This window comes from Lonchura striata, chromosome 9, assembly GCF_050655825.1.
Source record: "Lonchura striata isolate lonStrDom1 chromosome 9, ASM5065582v1, whole genome shotgun sequence".
Classification (NCBI taxonomy): domain Eukaryota; kingdom Metazoa; phylum Chordata; class Aves; order Passeriformes; family Estrildidae; genus Lonchura; species Lonchura striata.
In genome coordinates this window covers 27,525,987-27,547,503 of record NC_140711.1, presented here as the reverse complement: position 1 = coordinate 27,547,503, position 21,517 = coordinate 27,525,987, and the positions used below count along the sequence as shown (strand labels likewise).

Below are 21,517 nucleotides of genomic sequence, written 5' to 3'. Positions count from 1 at the left end.
AGAGGGGCAAGAAAAAATAGGGGGGGGGGGGGGGAAATCACACCTTACATCCGAATTTCGTTCCAGAGAATGAGTTGCTCTCAGAAGTCCTGCCAGCCACTTGATTCTTTTATACAGAAAGATACATCAAACAATACCCACCGTGTGGGCAAAGGGCTCCCCAGAGGCAGCATCCTGTGTTCCCTGCCATGCAGCCAAGTCCTGAGGGACCCGAGGGCTCCTGCTGAAGCACCCTCATGCCCCACCATCGCCTTTTTTCCCCACATACGTTGCACATTTAGAACCCAAAATATCTATCTGCCACTTTTATACAGATCTGGGCATCCCACCATGCTGCCCTCGGCAGTGGGGCACCATGAGGCTGCTTCACCTCCCATTGCTAGGGGATCGAACACAACTCAGGGAACCTGTTCCCCGGGACAGTTATTTTGTGTTATATGTACTGTGTGTCATATGTGCTCTGTGTGCTAGATGTGTTATTTATGTGTGCTAAATGCCATGAGTTACATGTGCTCCATGTGTTATGTAATATGTGCTGTTTATCTTTATGTGTGCTAAATGCCATGTGTTACATGTGCTCTGTGTGTTATATGTGTTATTTATGCTTATGTGTGCTAAATACTATGTGTTACATGTGCTCTGTGTGTTATATGTGTTATGTTTATGTGTGCTATACGTTACATGTGTCATGTGTGTGACGTGTTTTCTTGATAGCCGGTACATGTCATACATGTTGTGTTAGCTGTGTTACGCGTGCTGCATGTGTTATACTCGTTATGTTACCTGTGCTAAGGCCCGTTTCCCTCCACACGAGCCCGCACCGCCGCTCCCCGCCCGCCGCTCCCGCCCGGTCCCGCCCGGTCTCCGCGCTGGGCGGCGGCCCCGCCGGGCGGGACGCGGAGCGCCGGCCGCAGGTGGGGGCCGGGGCCGGGCGGGGACAGCCCGGGCGTCCCCTCGGAGCCCCCCGGGCCGCCTCCCTCCCTCTGGCTCCGGAGGGGAGCGGGAACCCGCCGGGAGGGCCGGGGACAGCGGCGGAGCCCGGCCGGGAGCGGCCGGGACGAGGAGCGGGAGGCGCCGGCAGCCGCGGCGCTCTGAGCGCAGGATGGGAGCTGTGCCCGCACGGCCCAGGACAGGTGATTCCGCCTTACTATTTCTTATTCTTATTCTTATTCTTATTCTTATTCTTATTCTTATTCTTATTCTTATTCTTATTCTCATTACTACTACTACTACTGTTACTACTACTACTACTACTACTACTGCTACTACTACTATTATTATTTTCTTACTGAACGGGACCCTGTTTGCGTGCAGACTCCCTCCCTTCTGCGGGCTCAAGTGCAGCATCCAGCACATGAAGGCACAATCCGGAATTAAGCCGTACTGTAAAGCCAGATCAGGTTTCAGAGGATGCACTTGTGCAGATGAAGAGCGAAGCGGCCAGCCCAGGTAGCCTTGTAAATGAACTCCACGGATGCATCTCAGGTTGTGCTGCCAAGGACTTGTAGTTGCTCTAACTCTGCTTTCAGGACACTCAAACTCAAACGTGCACTAACACAAATGTTGACTGACTCTGGCAAACTGGTCACAAAATGCAGGTGTCTGCTTAAATGGAAGCAATTCGCTGTTAACACAGGGCTAGGAGTCAGTTCCTGTTTACAGCAGCCTTGGCTCCTCCACTCTTCTTTGCTTTCAGTGGGATCATGGACTCCATCCTGCTTCTTGAAGAAAAGAGAGAATATTTCAGATAAAACTGTCCCATGTTGTCTTGCTGACATACACAGAGCCACCCTATGTTTGTTTTCCTTAGGAATTAATATTTGGAAAAGAGTTATCATAAAGAAAATTGTGCTAGTCTGAAGGGAAAACTAGCTGTTCTGAGGTCTCTGTCATTGTACTTAGAGATGAACAAAAACCCCAATTCACTAATGAAGCCCTTGTGCTTTGGATTGTCTTGGAGTTCCAGGATTTTTCCACCAAAAAAGGAGGTGATGCTTGATGCTTTTCCTGCTTTCAAGATATTTCTGCAATCTCGATCCTACAGATTCTATGAGCATAACAAACTGTGAGGCTGTGCTGCAGCATCTCCTGCAGTGTCTTGGATGATTTCTGTCCTGTAATTTTTTCAGAATATGCAGGACCTCTGAAACCTCCATCCCTCTGGCCAGCTGGACAGAAAGACCTCTCCATGTCTTCCCTTTCCCTAAACGTTTCCTTCGATCATTAGCTAGAAAAGTAAATAAGTAAATTATGCTGACCTTTTAACTCTCAAGAATGTTAAAACTCAGATGTTAACTCTCAAAATTTAGGCAGTTCTTGATAACCTAATGATGAGAAGTGAGGCTCTTACTCTTCATTAAGGGGCCTGAAAAATTCAAACTGGGTGGTTGCTGTGATGTAACTAATTGGTAGAGCCACAGAGAAATAAATTTCTACTTTTTTTTTTTCTTTTCAGAGATGAAGCACTGTGCCCTGTGACTTTATTTTTGCTGTTTTCACCACTGGAGGATGGCTGCCAGACACTGTGAAAATGGTTCTGGTCAGAACCACTGCACCCACGCCAGCCAACCTCTTGAAATCAGCTACATGCTGCTCCTGATTATGCTTGGAAAAGTCTTCCTTGATTTCTTCATGTTGCAAATTCAGCCAAGACCTGTGAAAGTCAGTTTTATGGGATGCTTCTGCGTTTCAGTGGCGCTCCTTGATTTCACACTGCTGCTGAGCATGTGTTTCATTTTCTGTTTTGAGGACTTTGCGCTCTGGGGCGTGCGATTCACAGAGTACCACATCTGCCTCTTCACTCAGATCTCTTCTCTGACCTACGGCATTTTGCCTTACCCCGTGTACCTCGTGGCTGCTCTGGATTATTACACCACTGTCTCCCAAACATCCCAGCTCCCTACAACAGCTCGGAAGTTACTTTATGGATTTGCTGTGGTGGTTATATGGATTTCTGGGTTTTTTTGCACTCTCCAAGTTCCTGCTGTCTCTGAAGAGCTGGAGATGCAGAACAGAGTTTCCCCTTCCCAGTGCCCTCTCTCTGGCAGCTGGCAGAGCTCCTCGGTGTCGTGGGCCATGGTGCTGCTGCTGGGCACGGCTCTCGTGGCTTGCTGGAGGGAGGTGACAACCATGCTGCTGTCTGCCAGGCTCCTCTCCTTTTCCAGCCAGCCTGCGCTGATGTTCCCCTACGTGCCTAACAACAACAACACTTGCTTCAGGTGGCAGCTCCTGAGCAGGCTCCTCCTGTGTTTCCTTGGCACTTGGGCACCGTTTGTTGTTCTCCAGGTGGTGGTTCTGCTCCTGGGAGTGCAGATCCCAGCCTACGTGGAGATGAACGTGCCCTGGCTGTGCTTCATCAACAGCTTTCTCCTGGCAGCAGCCTACTGGTGCCGGTGCCACGACGTGGAGCTGACAGAGGAAGGGTGGTGCACAGACCCCTTTGTCAGCTGGAAATTCTGCTTTATGCCGTTCAACAATGAAAGCACAAAGCCAGCTGATAAGCCAGGCACAGTAATTGTCATCTGTTAATGAGCTGCGACTGAAAAGGCTGCAAAGAAGCAGAACTCTGATGTTGGGTGGCCGGGTCCTTACAGGACCCAAGGAAACATCTCCAGAGCTTCACTCCATAGAAACAAGTTCAGTGCCCAGCAATACTGCAGTGAATATTGCACTGCAAGCACTGCCAGGCCAGGAAATTCGACTTGAAATTACATGTTTTAAAAAAACACTGCTTATATAGGACAAGTTTTCAGTTAAACTTGATTTTTGTGAATAGAATTCTACACTTCCTTTAAATGGAATTATCTCAGGTTTTACAGTACAAAATGCAATGAAGTCTGGAAGGCTGGAATTACATACAGATGCTGACCTAAGGTTCACATGAGTTTTTGAAGTGTATTTTGTTCTTAAAATGTGAATTTTTGTCAGCTTGATGGAAGGTAAGGGTTGCTGTCTATTTAACAAGAAATAACTTGTTTAAATTAAAGTTACAACTCCTAGAGAAATAGAAATGTTATATAGTACAAAACCAGTGCAAGATGTGCAACTTCCACAACTACAGGTGAGGTGCTGTTTCATTGTTTCTTTGCTGCTGTTCCTCTAAGGTACATGAACATATTAATAATTAAATAATTAAAGCAACAAGCATCAAGATTAGCTGCTATACATAAATGCATACCCAAGGTTAAAGAATAGCTCAAAGTAAAATGTACCTTAGTTTGAAGACAAAATTACTTTAAAATAGTTAAATATGAAGTGGGACTACTTCAGTAGGGAAAGAATTAGGCTTCTAGCAAAAATACTCTCAATTTTCAAATTCTTCGAGTTTTACAATGGACTTGATTTGATTTTGTATAAGATAAATAAATTATACACAACCAAAGCAGACAAATGAAATTAGCATTTATTTCTGAAGCACTAAAGTCACAATACAATGTTGTGTTGAAAGAGAAACTAAGTAAATGATGCTGTAGGTTATTTAACTGTCCCCCAGACCCACAGGGAACAATGATTTCACACAAGAATACTCATTAAGAAAACTCTGCAGATAACAAAAGGTGCAATTACAAGCAAGTTTAAGCAGCATAGTATAAGGTGCTTTGTTTCAGCATTTGTAGGATGGATTTATCTGTTAACAGACAGATTGAAGAAATGTCATTTTTACAGATCATAACAAATGAGAGAATCTAAAATTCATTCACATGCTAGTTGGTAATAGGAAAGTGCTTCTTATAAAACGATTCACAAAGTATAGATCATATTTTTACATAGCTCATTGTGTGCTCTTCAACTGTAAAATTTCGATTTTGGGTAATAATTTATTTTATTATATATCAATTATAGAGATAGATTTAATTGCAGAATTTAAGATTACATGGGTTAAATTTTCTTATAAAAGAATATTCCAGTATTTCACTCCATAAGAATACACAATCACATCTCAATTATAAATTAATCTTCAATTTCTGAAACATACTAAAATCCGATTATTTTGATTTATTACTTCACCCCACATAGTGCTTCTTTCACCCACAGTCTGTTGTTTGAGTTTTCTGTGATGTAATCAAAAGGGGACAAGCATTTTTCAGCAGTAGAAAATGGTTTGGGGGAAAAATCTAGTTAAAAGGCCATCAAAAGGACAGTAAATGATCAAAAACTGAATTTTCAAACTAGTGCAATAAGAGGAGGCAATGCTTAGCAATATAGTTTGAAGTGTTTGGCACCACAAATTAAATTATTTCATTTATTTGGAGGAAATTGTATTTCCATGTTAAAAGCAGGAAAACACACACAATGTTAACTGGAAAACAACCCTAAGCAATCTCTCCCTGCTCCCTCAAACTGTAATTGCTGTTAGTTAGTGCTGGAGATGCTATAGGATAAACCATGGCTAAACACAGGGGTTTGACACAGCATTTCTTCAGGTTTTATAGAAACTGGACACCCACTGAAATGGGGCAGACAAAATATTTACAAAACCTAATTCCATTTAAAAATCAGCAAATACATCAAATCTAGGAATGCACCAGGCATTTCAGAATCGTGAAGTAACTAATTTGTACAGACTTGGCAGGCAGGGGGAAATTCCTCTTTTAAAGTTCGTTCAACACCAGATGAAGGAAAAACTATTTTCAAGTTCATTTCAGGTGTGTTTTGCAAGATAAGTCTCACCCTTCTGAATCACTAACATGCAAGGAACTGGAACTGCAACCAGTTGGGTGAGGCTGCTAACATGTTTTATTTATCAGTGTGGTTCAGCTTCCCAAGCCCTAATTAAAGTTTACACAACCCCATCTGCCCTAACGTGCCAGAATTCCTGTAGCTGCTGCAGTGCTCCTAAAGCCACTTGAAGTTTTTAACATTTTTTACAGGGAACCCACAACATGCAGCCAAAGCAAATATTAATGTATTGATGTTACATCACTGTATTAGTTGTCAAATTTATTCTTTCTTACTTTCGGTGGAAAAGTGCCAAAGAGCATCACCTTTTAAGCTGTCACCTCAGTTGAGGAGGCAACAGTGGCACTGCAGGTTTCCAGCAATATCCAACCATGGTGCCTGAGCCTGCCCAGTGACTGTTTTAAAACATTAATGGTAGTTCTCTTTGCAAGCCCACTTTTATGCTTGGCATTCATGGAGGGAGACACCAGCTGAGCAGTGATCTTCAACCTACTGCCTTCCTAACAATTGTATTTTCCTCTGCATTTTTTTTTTTTAACCTGGTGCTTCTGGACCATCCCTCTCTAGAACAGGGGTGACAGTTTCACTGCCAGAGAGGATAGAAGCTGTGCCAGGAAGGTGGAAATATCTGAAATGAAAGAACTACTGATAACCACTGCTACATCTCCTTTGTACATCACTTCTTGTGCTGTGCCAGCAACTAATGGCCTTATACCATTCAAATACCTTACAGCATTGATATTAATGCTAACAGCAGCTAAAGTGTTAACCCTTTATGGGAGACTACTGTACTTTTCTCATTTAAAGAATCTCTTACAAATCAACAGTGATTTTAATGAGCTATTCTATGTGATTTCAACTCTGAACAGAGTATTTGGCACTCAATGATAAAACCCTTCATCTTTACACACATCTTCCCTCAATGATAAAACCCTTCATCTTTACACACATCTTTCCTGGTCAGTATTGGCTTGTTCATTCTATAACACAAAGACTACTTGGAAAGAAAGTTGGGCATGCAGAATCCCTCGTTCTTTCCAAAAATGAATTTGCAAAAAGCTGCCAGAGGATGGAAGCATCCTGCCTGGAGAGTGGAGGACAACACAAGCCTTCCACAGGCTGCCCAGGCTTCACTCACAAAGCAGATCTACCTCATGAGTCAAAGACATTTGTGCTTCAAACCTAATCCCATAATCAGCATAGATATCCTGATTATTACCTAGCAACAACACCACAAGACTGTCAACAACCCTATGTACCCAAGCAGTGCTTCATAAACACAGCTAGAATGCTCCTTCAGTGTTATGTATTGCACTTAAACAGTGTTTATGATCACAATCCTACGAATGCACAATTGTGCTCAAGTTACAATTACTTCTAGATGGAAAAAAATCTTTTAAAATCTTGTTTGTCTAGCTCCTTACTCTACAGAGTCATTTGGATAATTCAACATGAATACTTGCTGGAAATTTAAAAAAATTTAACTTTAAATCTGTTCATTACACTGGCTCTGAGAACTGTGCTTCAGAAACATTAAATCCATGGCTACAAAAGCTGGATTTTGAGTTTACTCTATACCTGCAATTACCAGCATATTTATATCTCTGAACTTTGCTTTTTCCCTTCCACTTTGCTGTAAGAGATCAGAAAATACTATGCAACCTTCAGGTGAATGAGCAGGTGTGTGTTTTAATGCAGAGGTTACACAAACCTACACAGCAGCTTAGGATGGGCCTGGACCAATGTGGAAGTGCTGACCATGAGACCCAGGGGATAAAGCAGGACACAAAACTCCACAGCCCCCAGAGCTGACAGCCAAGAGAGCAAAATGCCACTCTCAGAAATGGAGTGGGGAAGGAAATGTCAGATTTTCAAAGAAATGAAGATGGTAAAAACAAACCAGGCTGATTCTCATGGATTAGGGTACTGTGTGATCACTGCCTTGGTGCTCAGTCTGTGTCTCAGGCCCTAACTCCATCAGCTCAGACCATGGACAGCTTCCTGAAAAAGCTTCCTGAAAAACCCACACAGCTGGCACTGGAGCATCATTACTGTCTCTTTTTCAAATGTCACCATTTGCAAAGCTATCCAGGGGATGTAACTACATAAAACCTTTCAGGTCTAAATAAACTCTCATGACTAAAGGCAAAGTCTTTTAAAGTTAATTTAACTTAGGCTCATCTTAAGTGAACTAAGGATTAAATTTAAAATTTCTTTCTCCTCACAGTATTTCCTGTCTGAAACTACTGCTCACTATGCAAGAGTGACTTGAAAATTAATTCACTATGAGCAATTAGCACTTTACACTGAAATTATTCATTGATAGCTCTGCTCATACCTGCTCCACTCAGCATTGAACAGGAACAGTGTATTTAAAACACTCTCCATCCCTAATAAACTAATATAGGTGAGTATAAAAACGACCCTAGATTGATAATGACAGTTTTGCACTGTCATTATCTGCAGCCTAAAACAATCAATGAGGAAATGTCTGGTTAATGATGACAAATATATTTCTAAGTATATGCTAACAGGACATCTCCATACAATACTGGTGAGAGAAAAATCCTGCAAGCCTTTATACATGCTGAGTTTTAAGATGAGCAGTCTCAGTACAATCAGAACTACTCATGTCATAAATGATGGGGATGTCTAACTTGCAAAACCAGGACTCAACATAGCTGTCACTGAATTCTTTGATCACTCAGAGCTGTAGATTTGTCACTGTGTAAGAAATCTGTTGAGCTCTTGAGGTGGAAGTTTCTGCATGGATTTTGTGGTATTAGAATGAGAACATCCATCTGAAACTGGCATTAGCTGTAGCTGCCATGACAGGCAGTGGCACACCACACCCAGCCCAGTCTCACACCAAACTTCCATACAAATTACATGTAAATGGTTTTGTACCTGAATATTTCCTTATACTTCAAGACACAATGCAAAAGCTATCACAGATCTGCCTAAACAATTGGTTTTACCCCATCCTTTCCTCTTCCTGCCACATCTGCAGTTACAAAGGACTCCATCTGTTCTATCCAAAAGGCAGGATTCCTTTTTGGACAAAGCACAGGTGGAAGTCAGGGGGTAAATACTTGCTTTCACAGGAAAAAAATGAGGAAATTTGCTTGCAGGACAAATCTTCTATTTAAAATGTCTTACTGACAAAAATCTAGCAAAGGCTTCACCATCTATCAAGAGCTTCATTTCTAGAAAAAAATGATGGGTTAATAGGTAAAGAATGGATTTACAATGCAGCCTTTCTAAAACCCCTTTAGACACTCTCCGGTGAGCCAAAACAACTGGCACTTTAAGTCAGTGAAGGTAGCCAAGCTTCCTCAGGGGAGTACCCTGCTCCTGCTGCAAAACAGGGATGCTGATACAAGCCAGATGGATCAGGGGAGGCTGCACTCCCCTTTTGATCATTCATATGCAATTCTTTAAAACCCCAAACAAACCCTGAAGCTGAGACAAGTGTCACAGTTCTATTCTACTGGATGAAATCCTGACACATACCTTCAGCCCAGTGCTCTGCAGAAGGGCTTGCCCTGAGCTAATGCTGCAGTTTTCATTAAGGAGTAGGGTAGGATGGACAGTGGTGGAGAAAAAGGAAGGGGAAAAGCCATGGAATGTATTTCCCTTCTGACCTATTCCTATAGAAGCTGAAATACTGCAAACATTACTGTGAGGGGTAGCTTGCAACACCAGAAATCTGAATACAGAAAGCAAAATCCCAGGAAATAAAGAGAATAAAAAAAAAGATTTCTTGTAGACACATCCTGTGGGAACAACTGTTAAGATACAATTAAAATCTTTAATACTTCTTTTGCAAGAGGGTACAGACTAACATGTGGCAAAGCCATGGGAAACGGTTAATATAAGCCTGGGAAAACCTCACCTATCTGAACAGCAAGTGGCTGGTACATAAAATGGTTCTGGAGGACTGTTACTCTAAGTATTATATTTTTTTTTGAGAAAATTCATAAGCTTCCCAAATAGACTTCAGTAGCACTTGGAAATTTTCCAGCCTACTTTCATATACAAGTGTGATTTTTGAAAATAAATATTTTATTGACACAGCTACACTGGCAAACCCTCCTGTACAAGTGCACTTCTATCAGTACAGGTTGGTATAGCTGCGTCTGATTTTAACTTCCAGTTAATTGTCAATATCATTGAAGAAGAAAAAAACAAACTTTCAATATGCATAAGACCCATATTCTAAGCTGCTGCATTTATGAATATTTAAAGCATAACTCATTATCTGTGGCTCTCCCAAACCCACAGGGAATGTTACATACCAGATGAACAGGACCAGATGTGCCTTACTGGGGTCTGCTCTGATCTCCTGGCACCTGGCAGTGATTCTGGCTGAGCTGGACACAAACTCTAGCTGGAGAAGCTCTCCTGAAAGCTGTCTAATAAAGCAAAATTAAAGTAGCCATGAAATTCTCATGCATGTAACACTGATTAACTACAGGTCTAAATAAGACCCCTAAGTCCACATTTTCTAGTACACTTTAAGCCATTATCAAACCACATTTATGTATCCCTACTTTTTACATTGCCTAAGAACAGTACAATCAGAAGACAGATTAAAAATTAGCCAGTGAGATTTTTGTATAAAAATAATAAAACTTTAAGACAAAAGCCAAAGGATAAATATCTAAGATATATTTAGTCTTCAGTTAGCTCATCAAAACAGAACATATCCTTTAGAACATATGTTACAGATATGCTACACTGTGTATCTTACAGAAATGCTACAAATGGGAACCCACTGTCTCCATCATTTGAATGTCTTTCAAGTGAATATTAGCAAATATTGGAACTTCAACTAAGAAGTTTATTTTACAACAGTAACTTAAAATAGAAAAAAAAAACCAAAACAAACTAGAAAGTGCTTAGCAACTTCCCTCCAAAATAAACCCAGGCATCAATTCATCTTCTAAAGCTTTGGTGCCATTTGGGTAAGGGTTCTCACCACATACCAGCGTGCAACTGCAACATGTTGGCCTAACTTGCAGTTTCAGTGGTTAATAAAAACATTAATAACATCTGCTATTAGTAAGCTCAAACAGTTGTAATCAAGAACAATGATTCTAATGTTGATCTCTAGAAGGTAATGGTAGAAAATCTGTTAGTGGAAACAAAGCAATAGTTTAATTAAAGGAAAATGAAGCACAGATTTTTCTGTAATTCAAATTTACTCTTTAAGGTCATCAGTTAAATAATATACATATTAATCTCTCTGTCACAAACCTGCCTTTTGGCCAGTGTATGTGCATTGACTCCTTTTGATCTAGGGCAGCAGTTCTCAAAACTTTAGGTCAGTTCCTCCTCTCTTCAGGAATACTGTACAGCCCCCTGAATACCTCCCTACACAATCATATATTATGCATTAATTTGCATAAAATACAAAAAAATACATTATTTGCAGACACGTACACATATTTAATTCAAATATACACAATGACTATCAGCACACATACCCTTCTTTCCCTAAACAAGAGCTTAAGGATCCAGGTCTGTACATAAGGGGAGTGGAGCTGCAAAAGGGAGGGAACAGAAGGACAAAATACATCCAAGAGCATCGGTGCACAGGTGGTGGGGAAGCAAAAGCCAAGAAGGTGCTGCTGCCTCAGAGCCCAGGCAGCTTCCAAGAGCATCAGTAACTGGGGAAATAAATTTGTTCCACAGGGTGTGAGAGAGGGAAGATGGAGTGGGACACTAAAATCCACCACCTGGGTCTGCAGCATCCAAGACAAAATCTCCTGTCAGAGGGAAAAAGCAGGGCCCTTGGATATTTCTCTGTCCTGGTCCTCCCAGATCTGCCCTAAACCAGGACATTCTCCCAGAGTTGCCAACATTGGCATTCCTCCTGCTGACCTGCAGCTCCAGGCATTCAGCAGCTGCTCCTGCACAAGCTCTGAGGAAGCCTCACTGCTCTTTCCTCAGAGTACTGCAAGCACAGCTCACACTGGCCACTGGACAAGGAAAAGGTGCTTGGAAGCTTCCAGTGAAGCAATGGGAATGCACTACAGGGAAAGACATGTTAGAAGAGGTATCAAGAAAAAGAACATCCGAGTTATGCTGTCCCTTCTCTACCCTCAGGCTCTAAAGCAACTTGTAACGTGTCTCAACATGAGCTGGTCCTGGCTGCAGTTTTCAGCCCCTCACATCCAGGCATTTGGGAACCTGAACCCCAAGTGCTCCCACACTTCCTCAGGGTTCACTCTGAACCCCCATTTGAGAACTGCTGGTTTAGCTTAACTAGCAGCATGTGAAATTACAAACCTAACACTTAATGCCCCCTTAGTGCATAGCAGCATTCAAAGAGTAAAGTAACATGTGCTTCAGTTACCTCTGGCAGGAGTGTCAGTAGCCTGATCATGAGGATTTTGATGAGACATCTACATGGTTTATAGTATTTTACAGACTTCAAGAAAATACTATAGTGGCAGAGATGAGGGTAAGCCTACACGAGGAAAACCAGCTGCTAACCTACCCCTTACAAACAATTTGCTCAAGACTAAAACAAACTCAGAGAGCACAACTAAATGCATAGCATTTTACTGGTACTAGTGCTTCCACAGGGCCTGTGGACACTTCTGTTAGTTCAGTCCAAACACTGCTGTATGTGGGAAAAATCGTTCAGAATACAGCAACACAATTTAAATGGTGTCTGAATTGGGGTGGGGACTGGGGTGTTAATCATAACTCATAAAATGAAGTACATGTTGAATATCTAACCTATCACAGCATATTTCACTTCATGTTTTTCCATGAAAAAATTCAATTCAAAGCATTACTCAGGCTTTACTATAAACTTATTAGTTGTTGAAAACTACAGAGGACTCCTGGTATAATCAAAGGAACACTTTAAAGTCTTTATGTGGGGAGAGCCCCACCTACTTAACAAAACATCACAGTAACACTCATGCCACAGTGAAGATGTTGGCATATTACTGTTAGTTCTGTCACTGAGAAACTGTTGTTTAAACCTTCATGTTCACCTCCTAGGATTCTTTCAAAGAATTGATACGTGCACAGATTTTCAATGCAGGTCCAAGCTTAATATTCATTGCACTCATAAGGTGATCCTCCTTCAACAAAAGGAGAGCTTGTCCATCAATTTCTTGTGCTCTAAATTCATCTGCAATATCTTGACAACCTAAAGGCAATAAAAAATATGATTACTGTTTAGAAATGTCCATTCTTAGATCCAATATCCATACCAGATTTTGTCCACACCAGAGCTTTTCAGCAATATTTCCAGTGCTCATCTCTTCAGCTTGTTGAACCTAAATTACATGCAAAAGTTCAGTATTATGATGGGAATTCTGAAATAATATGAAAATAAGTTTTACTACAGCCTCTAATTGCACTGTATTTATCAGAGAACTACTCACTGGGAATTTCAAGCCCCAGCAAAGACAGAATTTTCATTTCATTAAGAGGAATTGGGAGAGACTGGGAAAACAGCAATAAAATAGCAATCAGGAATGTAATTGAAGTAGGTTCTTTCCAACAATAAAGAGATAGCATTACCTAATTCTATAAATGATAACTATATTATACTGCTCTGTGCAGTGTGAACATCCAAATAGCTACAATTTCCAAAAGGAGTTATTTCCACCTGTATGTTACACCACTGAGCTAAGGAAACAAAGTTTTGATGTATGGCTTTGGCACAATCATCTCACGAAGATATTTAGCATTTGTTATCAGAGTGAATATTCTATACACAGCAGTAACTCAAGTCTTGAGAATATACTGAAAAGAATAAACCCCAAAATTACCCAAAAACCCAAATGCAGCAACGTAGAAATAAAAATTCTGGCAGGTTGTGAATATAGCTTTAAATATCTATTGAACTTCTTTAAAAAAAAGTATTTGAGAAACTAAGCATTCATATGGAAAGGAATGAGTAATTATAATAAATTTTCATTACATATAAATAAATATAAGTTTGTTTAAAATCAAAGATCACCTTGTTTATCGATTACAAAAACTAAACCAGATCCAGCACCTGGTGAAATATTGTAAAAGTAATGGCTCCAAAACAGAAACCACATTTTAAGAATAAAATTTTTGGTTTCATACTTGCAAGTGAATTGTGTTTATGTGGCACTTCAATTACTCTAGCACAGGAATTATCATTTACTGAGAGCCTAGGATTAGTTATTGAATTCACTAGAGCCTTGAATTCATACAACAGTAACTGAAAACAGCAGTGACAGAGCTACACTCCGTAACACAACTCAAGTACAGAAAGAGCAATAACCACATCCCAAACCTATGGAGATTTGCTTGTTTTTACAGCCATCACTGCAGGTTTCCAAGAAGCAGGCAGTGTTACTGAATTGCAATAAACTATCAGAAGAAAGGTACTTCAAGGATAACTTTTGCCAATTTTAAACATCTCTTACGCAATTCTTTTCCTGAACTACTAAAAAAGACTGTCTAAAAAATGCATGTGTATGACTTAGCAGTGAAGATATATTCCTTATAGGTTAACATTCTAATGGGATTCTCAAAAAAATGGTATAGCATTCCAAAAAAAGTAGAAAATTAGGAACAAACACAGCTTGGGCTTTAATGGGTAAGCAACAAAAATTCTGGTATGACTGATAACTGTGGAGATCTGCCTTGTTATCTGTAGGGGTTACAGTGTCTGATCAGATAAAATGGAATCCTTGGGAAAAGGTGGGGAGTGAAGCTTTAAAGGTTAAGATAGTTAGGAAATGATAAATGCCAAATAACCTGAAGATGACATAAAGGTAACAGCGAATATTAATCTAAAAGAAAGGTTTGTGAACAAGGAAAAACCATATTATTTTTTCTGATAATAAACTGATACTAGCAGCATGCAGAGTTTCTAGGCAGAAGATCTCTGAGCAAAGCTACGCAAAACAAATTTTAACTTTATAGCAGAAACTTGCTTATTCTTTTTTAATGACTTGTATCATGAGAGGTCTTCCAAACTTTTCAGTTGTATCAAGGGAAGTAACACTGCTCTTGCTTTTTCTACTGAATAATCAGCAAGGGAGGAAGAAAGAGAAGAAGGAAGTGAGAAAGGAAGAGAAGAAAGCAGTGTAACACAGAGGAAGTGTGTCTGATCTCTCTACTGACCTCTTGAGAGAAGTCAGACTGAAGGAAGGAACAGCTCTAATCTCCATCAGCTGGGATGCAACAGCAGAAGTGGGACTAGTTCTATCAACATGGGATTTGTGCTGAAGGAACAAGCAAGAGGAAACAAATCACATTCCAGTCTCTATCACCAGCTAACACTGCTGCTGCTGTTACTACATCACCTCCTTATCACAGTGCTGCTATAAAGCAAGGAACTTCATTGTTAAAAACAACAGAACAATTTATTGCCCCTTCCATACCAGGCAGAGAATGTATAAAGGCCCAGACTTCATCGACAGTCCATACTGAGGGGTCAGTTTGCACCACGGGTAGGAGGTCGATGCTCTCTGGCATTTTCCGCATCCTCAGCTCCCGGAGCTCCCGCTCCCTCTCCCTCTCACTCTGCCTCCGCAGCCGCGTGGTCATGGCCGTGGGAACAGCGTCTTCATGAGGAGCCAGATCTTCTTCTGCAGATGGATAAGTAATTGGAAGCTGGAAAACGTAGTAACTACAGTATTAGGCTTTATTTGCAATTCCCCAAGCAGTGCCATAGTTTTAAGCAAATATTCCACAGACCTGTCTAAGAAAATGATCTCGTGATGCCCCCTCAGGGCCACTCGGCCGACGCCCGCGTCGCCCAAGACTTTGGCTATCTGACTTCCGATTCCAACGACTGGTCTTGTCTGATGGAAACAGCCCAAATTTCTTAGTGCAACTAAGGCTGTGCCTAAAGAAGTAAGATATATTCAATAATGCACTAGGAGTTTTTTGGACTGAATTCAATCAAGTAACCATAAAATTACAGTGTTGTAGAAATGCTGCTTAATTACAACAACAGCTGTCACAGAAATACAAGAGAAAGGTATCTCAAAGGCTATTTCATCAAAAGCCTCATCTCACTGTGGGATCAAATACATCCAGATTACCCCTGGAAGATGTCTCTCCTTCCCATTCTTAGAAATACCTTTGCATTTTATTGCATAGTATGGTTCTGCTCTGAAATGTCCACTGAAAACCTAAAATCACATTATATTTTCTGGCTCCATTTTCTCTACCTAGCTGATACCCAGTCAAAGGAGGATAGAGGCAAATATCCCATGTTAAGATAAAAAGACTAAATATCTTTGAGATTATTTTGCTGGTGGTGTCCCAAGAAGTAGCAAATCAAAAATATATATTCCCACTATCTAAATGGGAACACAGCAGACATATGAGAAAGGTCATGCCCAGACACACTGATGCCAAAAAAGAGCTAAGTGGCAACTAGAAATGGGAAACTATTCCCCGTTTCTAAAACTTATGGCATTAAACATCAACTTTCCAGTTGTTATAATGGAAGATTTTGTGTTCAGAGGTTGACTGTGAATTCTTGCTCTCTCAACCAGGAGAGATTAAAACCATTAACCAGATAATGATAAACAATAATTACATAGTTACCTTTTGGCACAGGATGTGGAGCAGAATCTTTTTGATCGCAGAAACTTATTGGGATATCCCATTTTTCCACAAAATTCACACTTCAGAAGATCATTTTCAATTTCCTCCAGTCCCTCTATAGAAGGAATGACGAATAAAGTCAGTTTCAATGACACAAAATTATGTTCACATCTCTCACCTCAAGCAGGCAAAAGATCTTCAAATATTTAATGCATTCAATTAAATACTTTGATTAATAGACAATTATGCAAAGCTAAGCAAGTATATTCTGCCTAGAAAAGATCTTGAGCAGACTGAACCTTAATGAACCTTCAATTAAGTTATTCAATGAACTTAATCAGTTTTTTGTTGCATTTCAAGCCATCCATGAGAAGGTCTGCCCTCAAACATAGCAAGCAATTAAAAAAGAAGGGTTACATTCCTTATAAAGAATTCATTATGAGAATCAGACCTTCCATAGTATAAATGCAAACTCTCCTGTAATGACATAATGAATTAACCTTTTAAAGTACTTTGAAGAAGCAGCTGCTACAACCAAAGGGACTTGTGAAAGTGAAGAAAACATTGAATCTTGAATATATATAACATTCAATCTATGAAAAAGATAATCTGCATGTAACAAAAAAAAAGTATTATGACATCTGCTGATCTACAGCTTATTGTTACACAGCATTTTTCTCTTATTGGTGAGGTGAGATGACCCTTTTCCTTATCTACAAAATGCACTAGTGCAGCAAAGAGCTGGAAATACTGAGAAGGGTATTTGAAGGGTGTTTCTGCCACACACACAATCATACCCTTATTTACTATTAGAAAATTTCCCTTACTCACGTGATGTGGATGTGGACGTGTCTCCATGTTGGATGTTTCCTACCAGCTCATCTAATGAGTAGCTACAAATACTCTACATAAACCTAACACCAGCTGTAAGGAGCTAAACCAAAACTAAACCCAAAACTATGAGTGTTTGGATAGTTCCACAAAACAGACAAGCTGTCCGAAATCTGAGAAACAGCATGGTGTTCATACTGAAATGAAAACTGAATTAACATCTAATTAAACAAATTATGGACAAAATAACTGCTGCAAAGAGTTTTGATATGGAAGGACTAGAACTATTTTAAGAGAATGAAAGAAACACTTGCATTAAGACTAAATTTAAGCAGTTCACCAAAAACAGCTCTGGTGCAATAAGGAAAGAAAACCCAGGGGTGGCTAAAAAATTCTGAACTTTCAAATCTTAGATGAATTTATACAAGTTATTCTGTGTGCTCACAGAATAACTTGTCTTTTCTGGGCCAGGCCACAGTTTGATTCCCATTTCATAGCACACAGAACTGGAGGGGGGAAATGGGCATTTAAACAAAAACTACAAACCTTCTGCAATCATATCCTCTATCTCTGTGTCTGATGAATTTTCTGCATGTTTTGTGTTCTGCAAGTCTGATTCAACACACACCACACTCATGATCTGACCCTCCACCAGCAATCTCTTCTCTGCAGGCTGTTCCACCAGCAAAGATGAACGACTGACCTAGTGCAATAAAAGAAAAACAACAGTGAGTAATTAACATTATTCACAACAGTGAATAATTAAAAACACTATTTGTGACTTAACAGTTGTAACTGAGAAGGTGATCAGTTTCTACTTTGTATCAATGAAGTGTAATTACATTGTGCTAAAGCTTATTTCTCAAACAAATTAAGACTCGCTCCTGCTCTGCAGGTTACAATTATATTTAACAAAGGGAGAAACACATTATATCTACAGAAATGAAGGAATGGGAAATGAGACACATACTAAATTAAAAAGACAGGCTTTAAATTGTCAGTTTGTGATTTGAAATTGTCAATGGTACTTCTTACCAGACACAGTACTAATTACACACAGCCCAGTTAAGAGCTTGCCAGTGCTTGAAACAACAAATTGTAGCATTTTAGAATTTTAACAGACTCAACTCTGAGGTTCAAATTAAGACATCACTTAAATAGAGGGATCTAGGAGGTAGACAAATATAAAAAAGTTATTCCAAATGGTAGCCTAAACCCACTCTCTGTAGTTATCTCCAGATACAGCCTATGACTCAAGTCACCAATCAGTGGTCAAAACCAACATCTGAAACATAACTCAAGATCTAAGTATCAAGCAGCCACAAATAACATCATTCTTACAGTGAGTTAATTTCAAAGATTACTAGTAAAAAATTCCTAGCAACTTTTAGACTTACAGGAAATGGCTCCAACCCCTCCTGAATCACAAAGCCTTCGATGACGTGGGTCAGGATCTGGGGTTTAACAATAGCCTGTGGGGGTTTATTTTCTAGGCTGGGAATGCTATTGGGCATGGATGTGCTGCTGCTCCTTGTCGTTGCTGCTGGAAGCAAAAGAGGTGGTGGTGGAATAGAGGCATGGGAAGGATCAGATGGAGATTTAATTACTGAGGCACTGACTGATGATGTCACTGAAGGCAGTCCCCCATGTTCTGCAAGAAATAACAAAATATGTTATGTTTTATCACTTATGTCCAACCACTGGCTCAGAATCAGGAAGTAAGAGGTGATAAATCCCCAAAACTCATCTCTGCACCCATCAACCCCTAACACAGACTCTTCCCTAGGCTTTGTAGATTCCACTTTTAAAATAAGATAGCTTATCTCACAGACTATTCCACACCCTCCTCATGTAAACATTTTCCTTTACTCAGTACCTGCTAACTACAAACATAGCTGGCCATTAATTACTGACACAAATCACAAAATCAAAAGCTATCTTAGTTTGGCATTTGTCCTCACCTGACAAAGGATCTTCTGAATTAAGAGCCTCTCCATTACCCAAGGTTATGGCTGGTGGGGACAAGGTGGGTGGTGTAGGTGTTCTTGCCATGTGGACACAATCTGAGTCCTCGGGCATCTCCTCTTCACACATATTCTCCACTTGGTAAATCTGCATCCAACAAACTATTGCTTTAGAGAGATTTCCATTCTATCTTAACACCTTAAAAGAGTTGCATAAATACAGTTTTAAAAATAAATTACCAGATCAAATATATTAATATTTTAATAAAATACTAGTTCCCAAAATGCATATCAAACAATGAACTCTGAGGACATCACAATATCTATGACAGTAAAATGAAAGTATTTTGTTACAAACAGCAACACATAAAGAAGTACAGTTCTCCAATCATACAGAGCAGAGAACTTGACTTTTTAAGTATCTTATGTGTATATTTTACTGCTAATTTTTATTTACACATACATTTGATGTTATTTAAATGCATCTGCAAAATGCAAGTTTAATGACCAGTCTGCAAATTGTTCTATCTTATACAGAAGTGTAATCAAGCTGAGTATTTCAGAAGAGCACACCAAGGCTATCAAGCATTAGAGGTTGTAAGAGATTTTAAGGTCTTTCCCTCAAAAGTATTGAAAAAAACTTACATAAATTCCTGATAGTCAGTTTAGCAGATTAAAATGTAAAACACCACCCTGTCAAAAGCAAACCTGGCGCCTACTCTTTTGCCCAATTTTCTCCATGGAATACCAGAGTTGAGGTTATTACTCTCTTAAAATAAATTGAAAATTAAGAGCACACCTCCTTCCTTAACCTCTTGATAGCCTCAAAAAAGCCTACAAGAGCTGCTGATTCTTTTGCTCATCTTAATCTCATTAGCATTTTACTATTAAAGCCCAGCAATGCCATCTTAAATGCCAGTCTTATTTGCATATTTTATTTTCCTGTACACAATTTTAATCCAGTGATTGAAGGCAAAATCTTCAATTACAAACTGCAGACATCTGAGACAAACTCTGAACCAAATTAAATGGTGGTGATGGGATTTGCCGAAACACCATCAAAATTCCCCTATTCTTTTATGAAGAGGATATTTTTAATGTTAGTACAAAATAAATAATCCAGAAATTAATCATCTTAATAACCTGATATGCACCTTCCACCCAGTCAGATTGTTCTCCTAATCAAAGTCTATTTTTATTGAGGTGAAAGTTTACAGTCCTTACGTCACATTTACCAAAATTCTTTACGTAAGCACTGTCATATATTAACTTACTTTTTTAAACTTCAAACAAATTGTAATGTCATTAAGAAACAAGATTTTTAGACGTAAAATTTACATTTTCGTGATTCCTGGTTGATATTCTTGACTGATGATCCATTACAAAAAAAACCCCAAACCAAAATATGAATCAGACGGGAAAAGTCTATTATTTTCTTAAAACTCAGTTCTGTAATCAACAGGTTTCTTGACCTCTGTCTAGCACCTGATTTAGATCGCTTTGAAGTGAATGGGCCTGACTCACAGCTCTGGAGGAGCCCAGGGAAAGAATAAAGGATGCAATGTTACCACTCACCACTGGAGTTTCAATCGGAACTGACGGCTGCACCTGCAGATTTACTGCGACCGTCTGTGGCGGTGGAAGAGTTTGAAACGGCAGCTGGACCAAAGCCTCTGCAGCAGGAAGTTCTTCCTCAGAAACCAAAGTGTTTTGAACCAAAACCTGGCCCTGGGACAGAATTTCAGGCTGCACTTGTAACGACTGCACAGACTGCAAGGGCAGCGGTTGAATCTGGGTTGAGGATGCCGAGAGCTGAGGCGGAGCTGCTAGAGGGATGGGAGCGGATTGCAGGGCTGGATACTGCTGGTGTGGCGTGGAGGACACGAGCTGCTGGCCCGGGGAAACCAAGCTGGGCGGCTCCACGGCCCCGATGTGCACGGCGGGCGAGGGCGGGAGCGGCAGGTGCTGCGGGAGGCTGAGCGGCTGCGGCGGCCGCACGGGGCTGGCGGCAGCCGCCTGCGGAGCGGCCGGCTCGGGCTGCAGAGCCGCCGGCACCAGGGAGCTGGCCTGGGACTGGATAAGGGCTTGAGGGTGAATAATTATGGTGGGTGACTGACTCGGGGAGTGGGACGGCGGAGGGGACACCACCACTGACTGCTGAGCTGACTGGGACGGGGTAGGAGAGAGCGTGAGAGGCGGAGGATGGACGTGGATAGGGGAGCAGTGGGACGGGACGCTGCTGGGAGCCGGAGGCAGCGCATGGCTGGGGAGGGGCAGACAGTGCTGGGACGGAGGCGGCTCCTGGCCCGGAGGAGTCTGAAGCGCAATCGGCTGGACTTGATGCTGCTGCTGCAGGATCAGCTGATGATGGGAAATCTTTGGAGGTGGTGAATGAAGTGGGATCTGCTGATGTTTTACTAGAGAATGAGGTTGCAATGGAGAATATGAAGCTGTGAGGGAAGGGGGAAAAGTGA

General features: G+C 40.7%; 2 protein-coding genes across 18 annotated transcripts in view; one reads left to right on the top strand and one right to left on the bottom strand.

The window, feature by feature from the left end:
• The first annotated feature begins 954 nt into the window (after positions 1-954).
• GPR160 (G protein-coupled receptor 160) lies at positions 955-4,288 on the top strand. Of its 4 annotated transcripts, none has more exons than XM_085588034.1 (3): positions 955-1,133; positions 1,315-1,485; positions 2,456-4,288. In XM_085588034.1, the coding sequence occupies exon 3, from the start codon at positions 2,509-2,511 to the stop codon at positions 3,526-3,528; it is 1,020 nt and encodes a 339-aa protein (XP_085444160.1). In that variant the 5' UTR covers positions 955-1,133; positions 1,315-1,485; positions 2,456-2,508; the 3' UTR covers positions 3,529-4,288. The 4 variants fall into 4 exon arrangements, with proteins under 4 accessions (XP_085444160.1, XP_085444159.1, XP_085444158.1 ...); XM_085588033.1 differs by having other exon boundaries at positions 1,315-1,988; XM_085588032.1 differs by having other exon boundaries at positions 956-1,133; positions 1,315-1,449.
• Positions 4,289-4,381: 93 nt separating this feature from the next.
• Positions 4,382-21,517, bottom strand: part of PHC3 (polyhomeotic homolog 3) — a 30,908-nt gene continuing 13,772 nt past the window's right edge. For 10 of the 14 annotated variants that reach the window (XM_085588013.1, XM_085588014.1, XM_085588015.1 and 7 more), the window contains 8 exons: positions 20,619-21,493; positions 19,041-19,191; positions 18,477-18,730; positions 17,626-17,782; positions 16,249-16,363; positions 15,388-15,538; positions 15,072-15,303; positions 4,382-12,850 (listed from right to left, as the gene is read on the bottom strand). In XM_085588013.1, the coding sequence (XP_085444139.1) occupies positions 12,696-12,850; positions 15,072-15,303; positions 15,388-15,538; positions 16,249-16,363; positions 17,626-17,782; positions 18,477-18,730; positions 19,041-19,191; positions 20,619-21,493 (2,090 nt within the window). In that variant the 3' untranslated portion in view covers positions 4,382-12,695. Of the gene's footprint in view, positions 12,851-14,811; positions 14,913-15,071; positions 15,304-15,387; positions 15,539-16,248; positions 16,364-17,625; positions 17,783-18,476; positions 18,731-19,040; positions 19,192-20,618; positions 21,494-21,517 lie in introns of those variants that run through there. The other 4 variants (XR_014957410.1, XM_085588023.1, XM_085588025.1 and 1 more) reach the window with 4 other exon arrangements.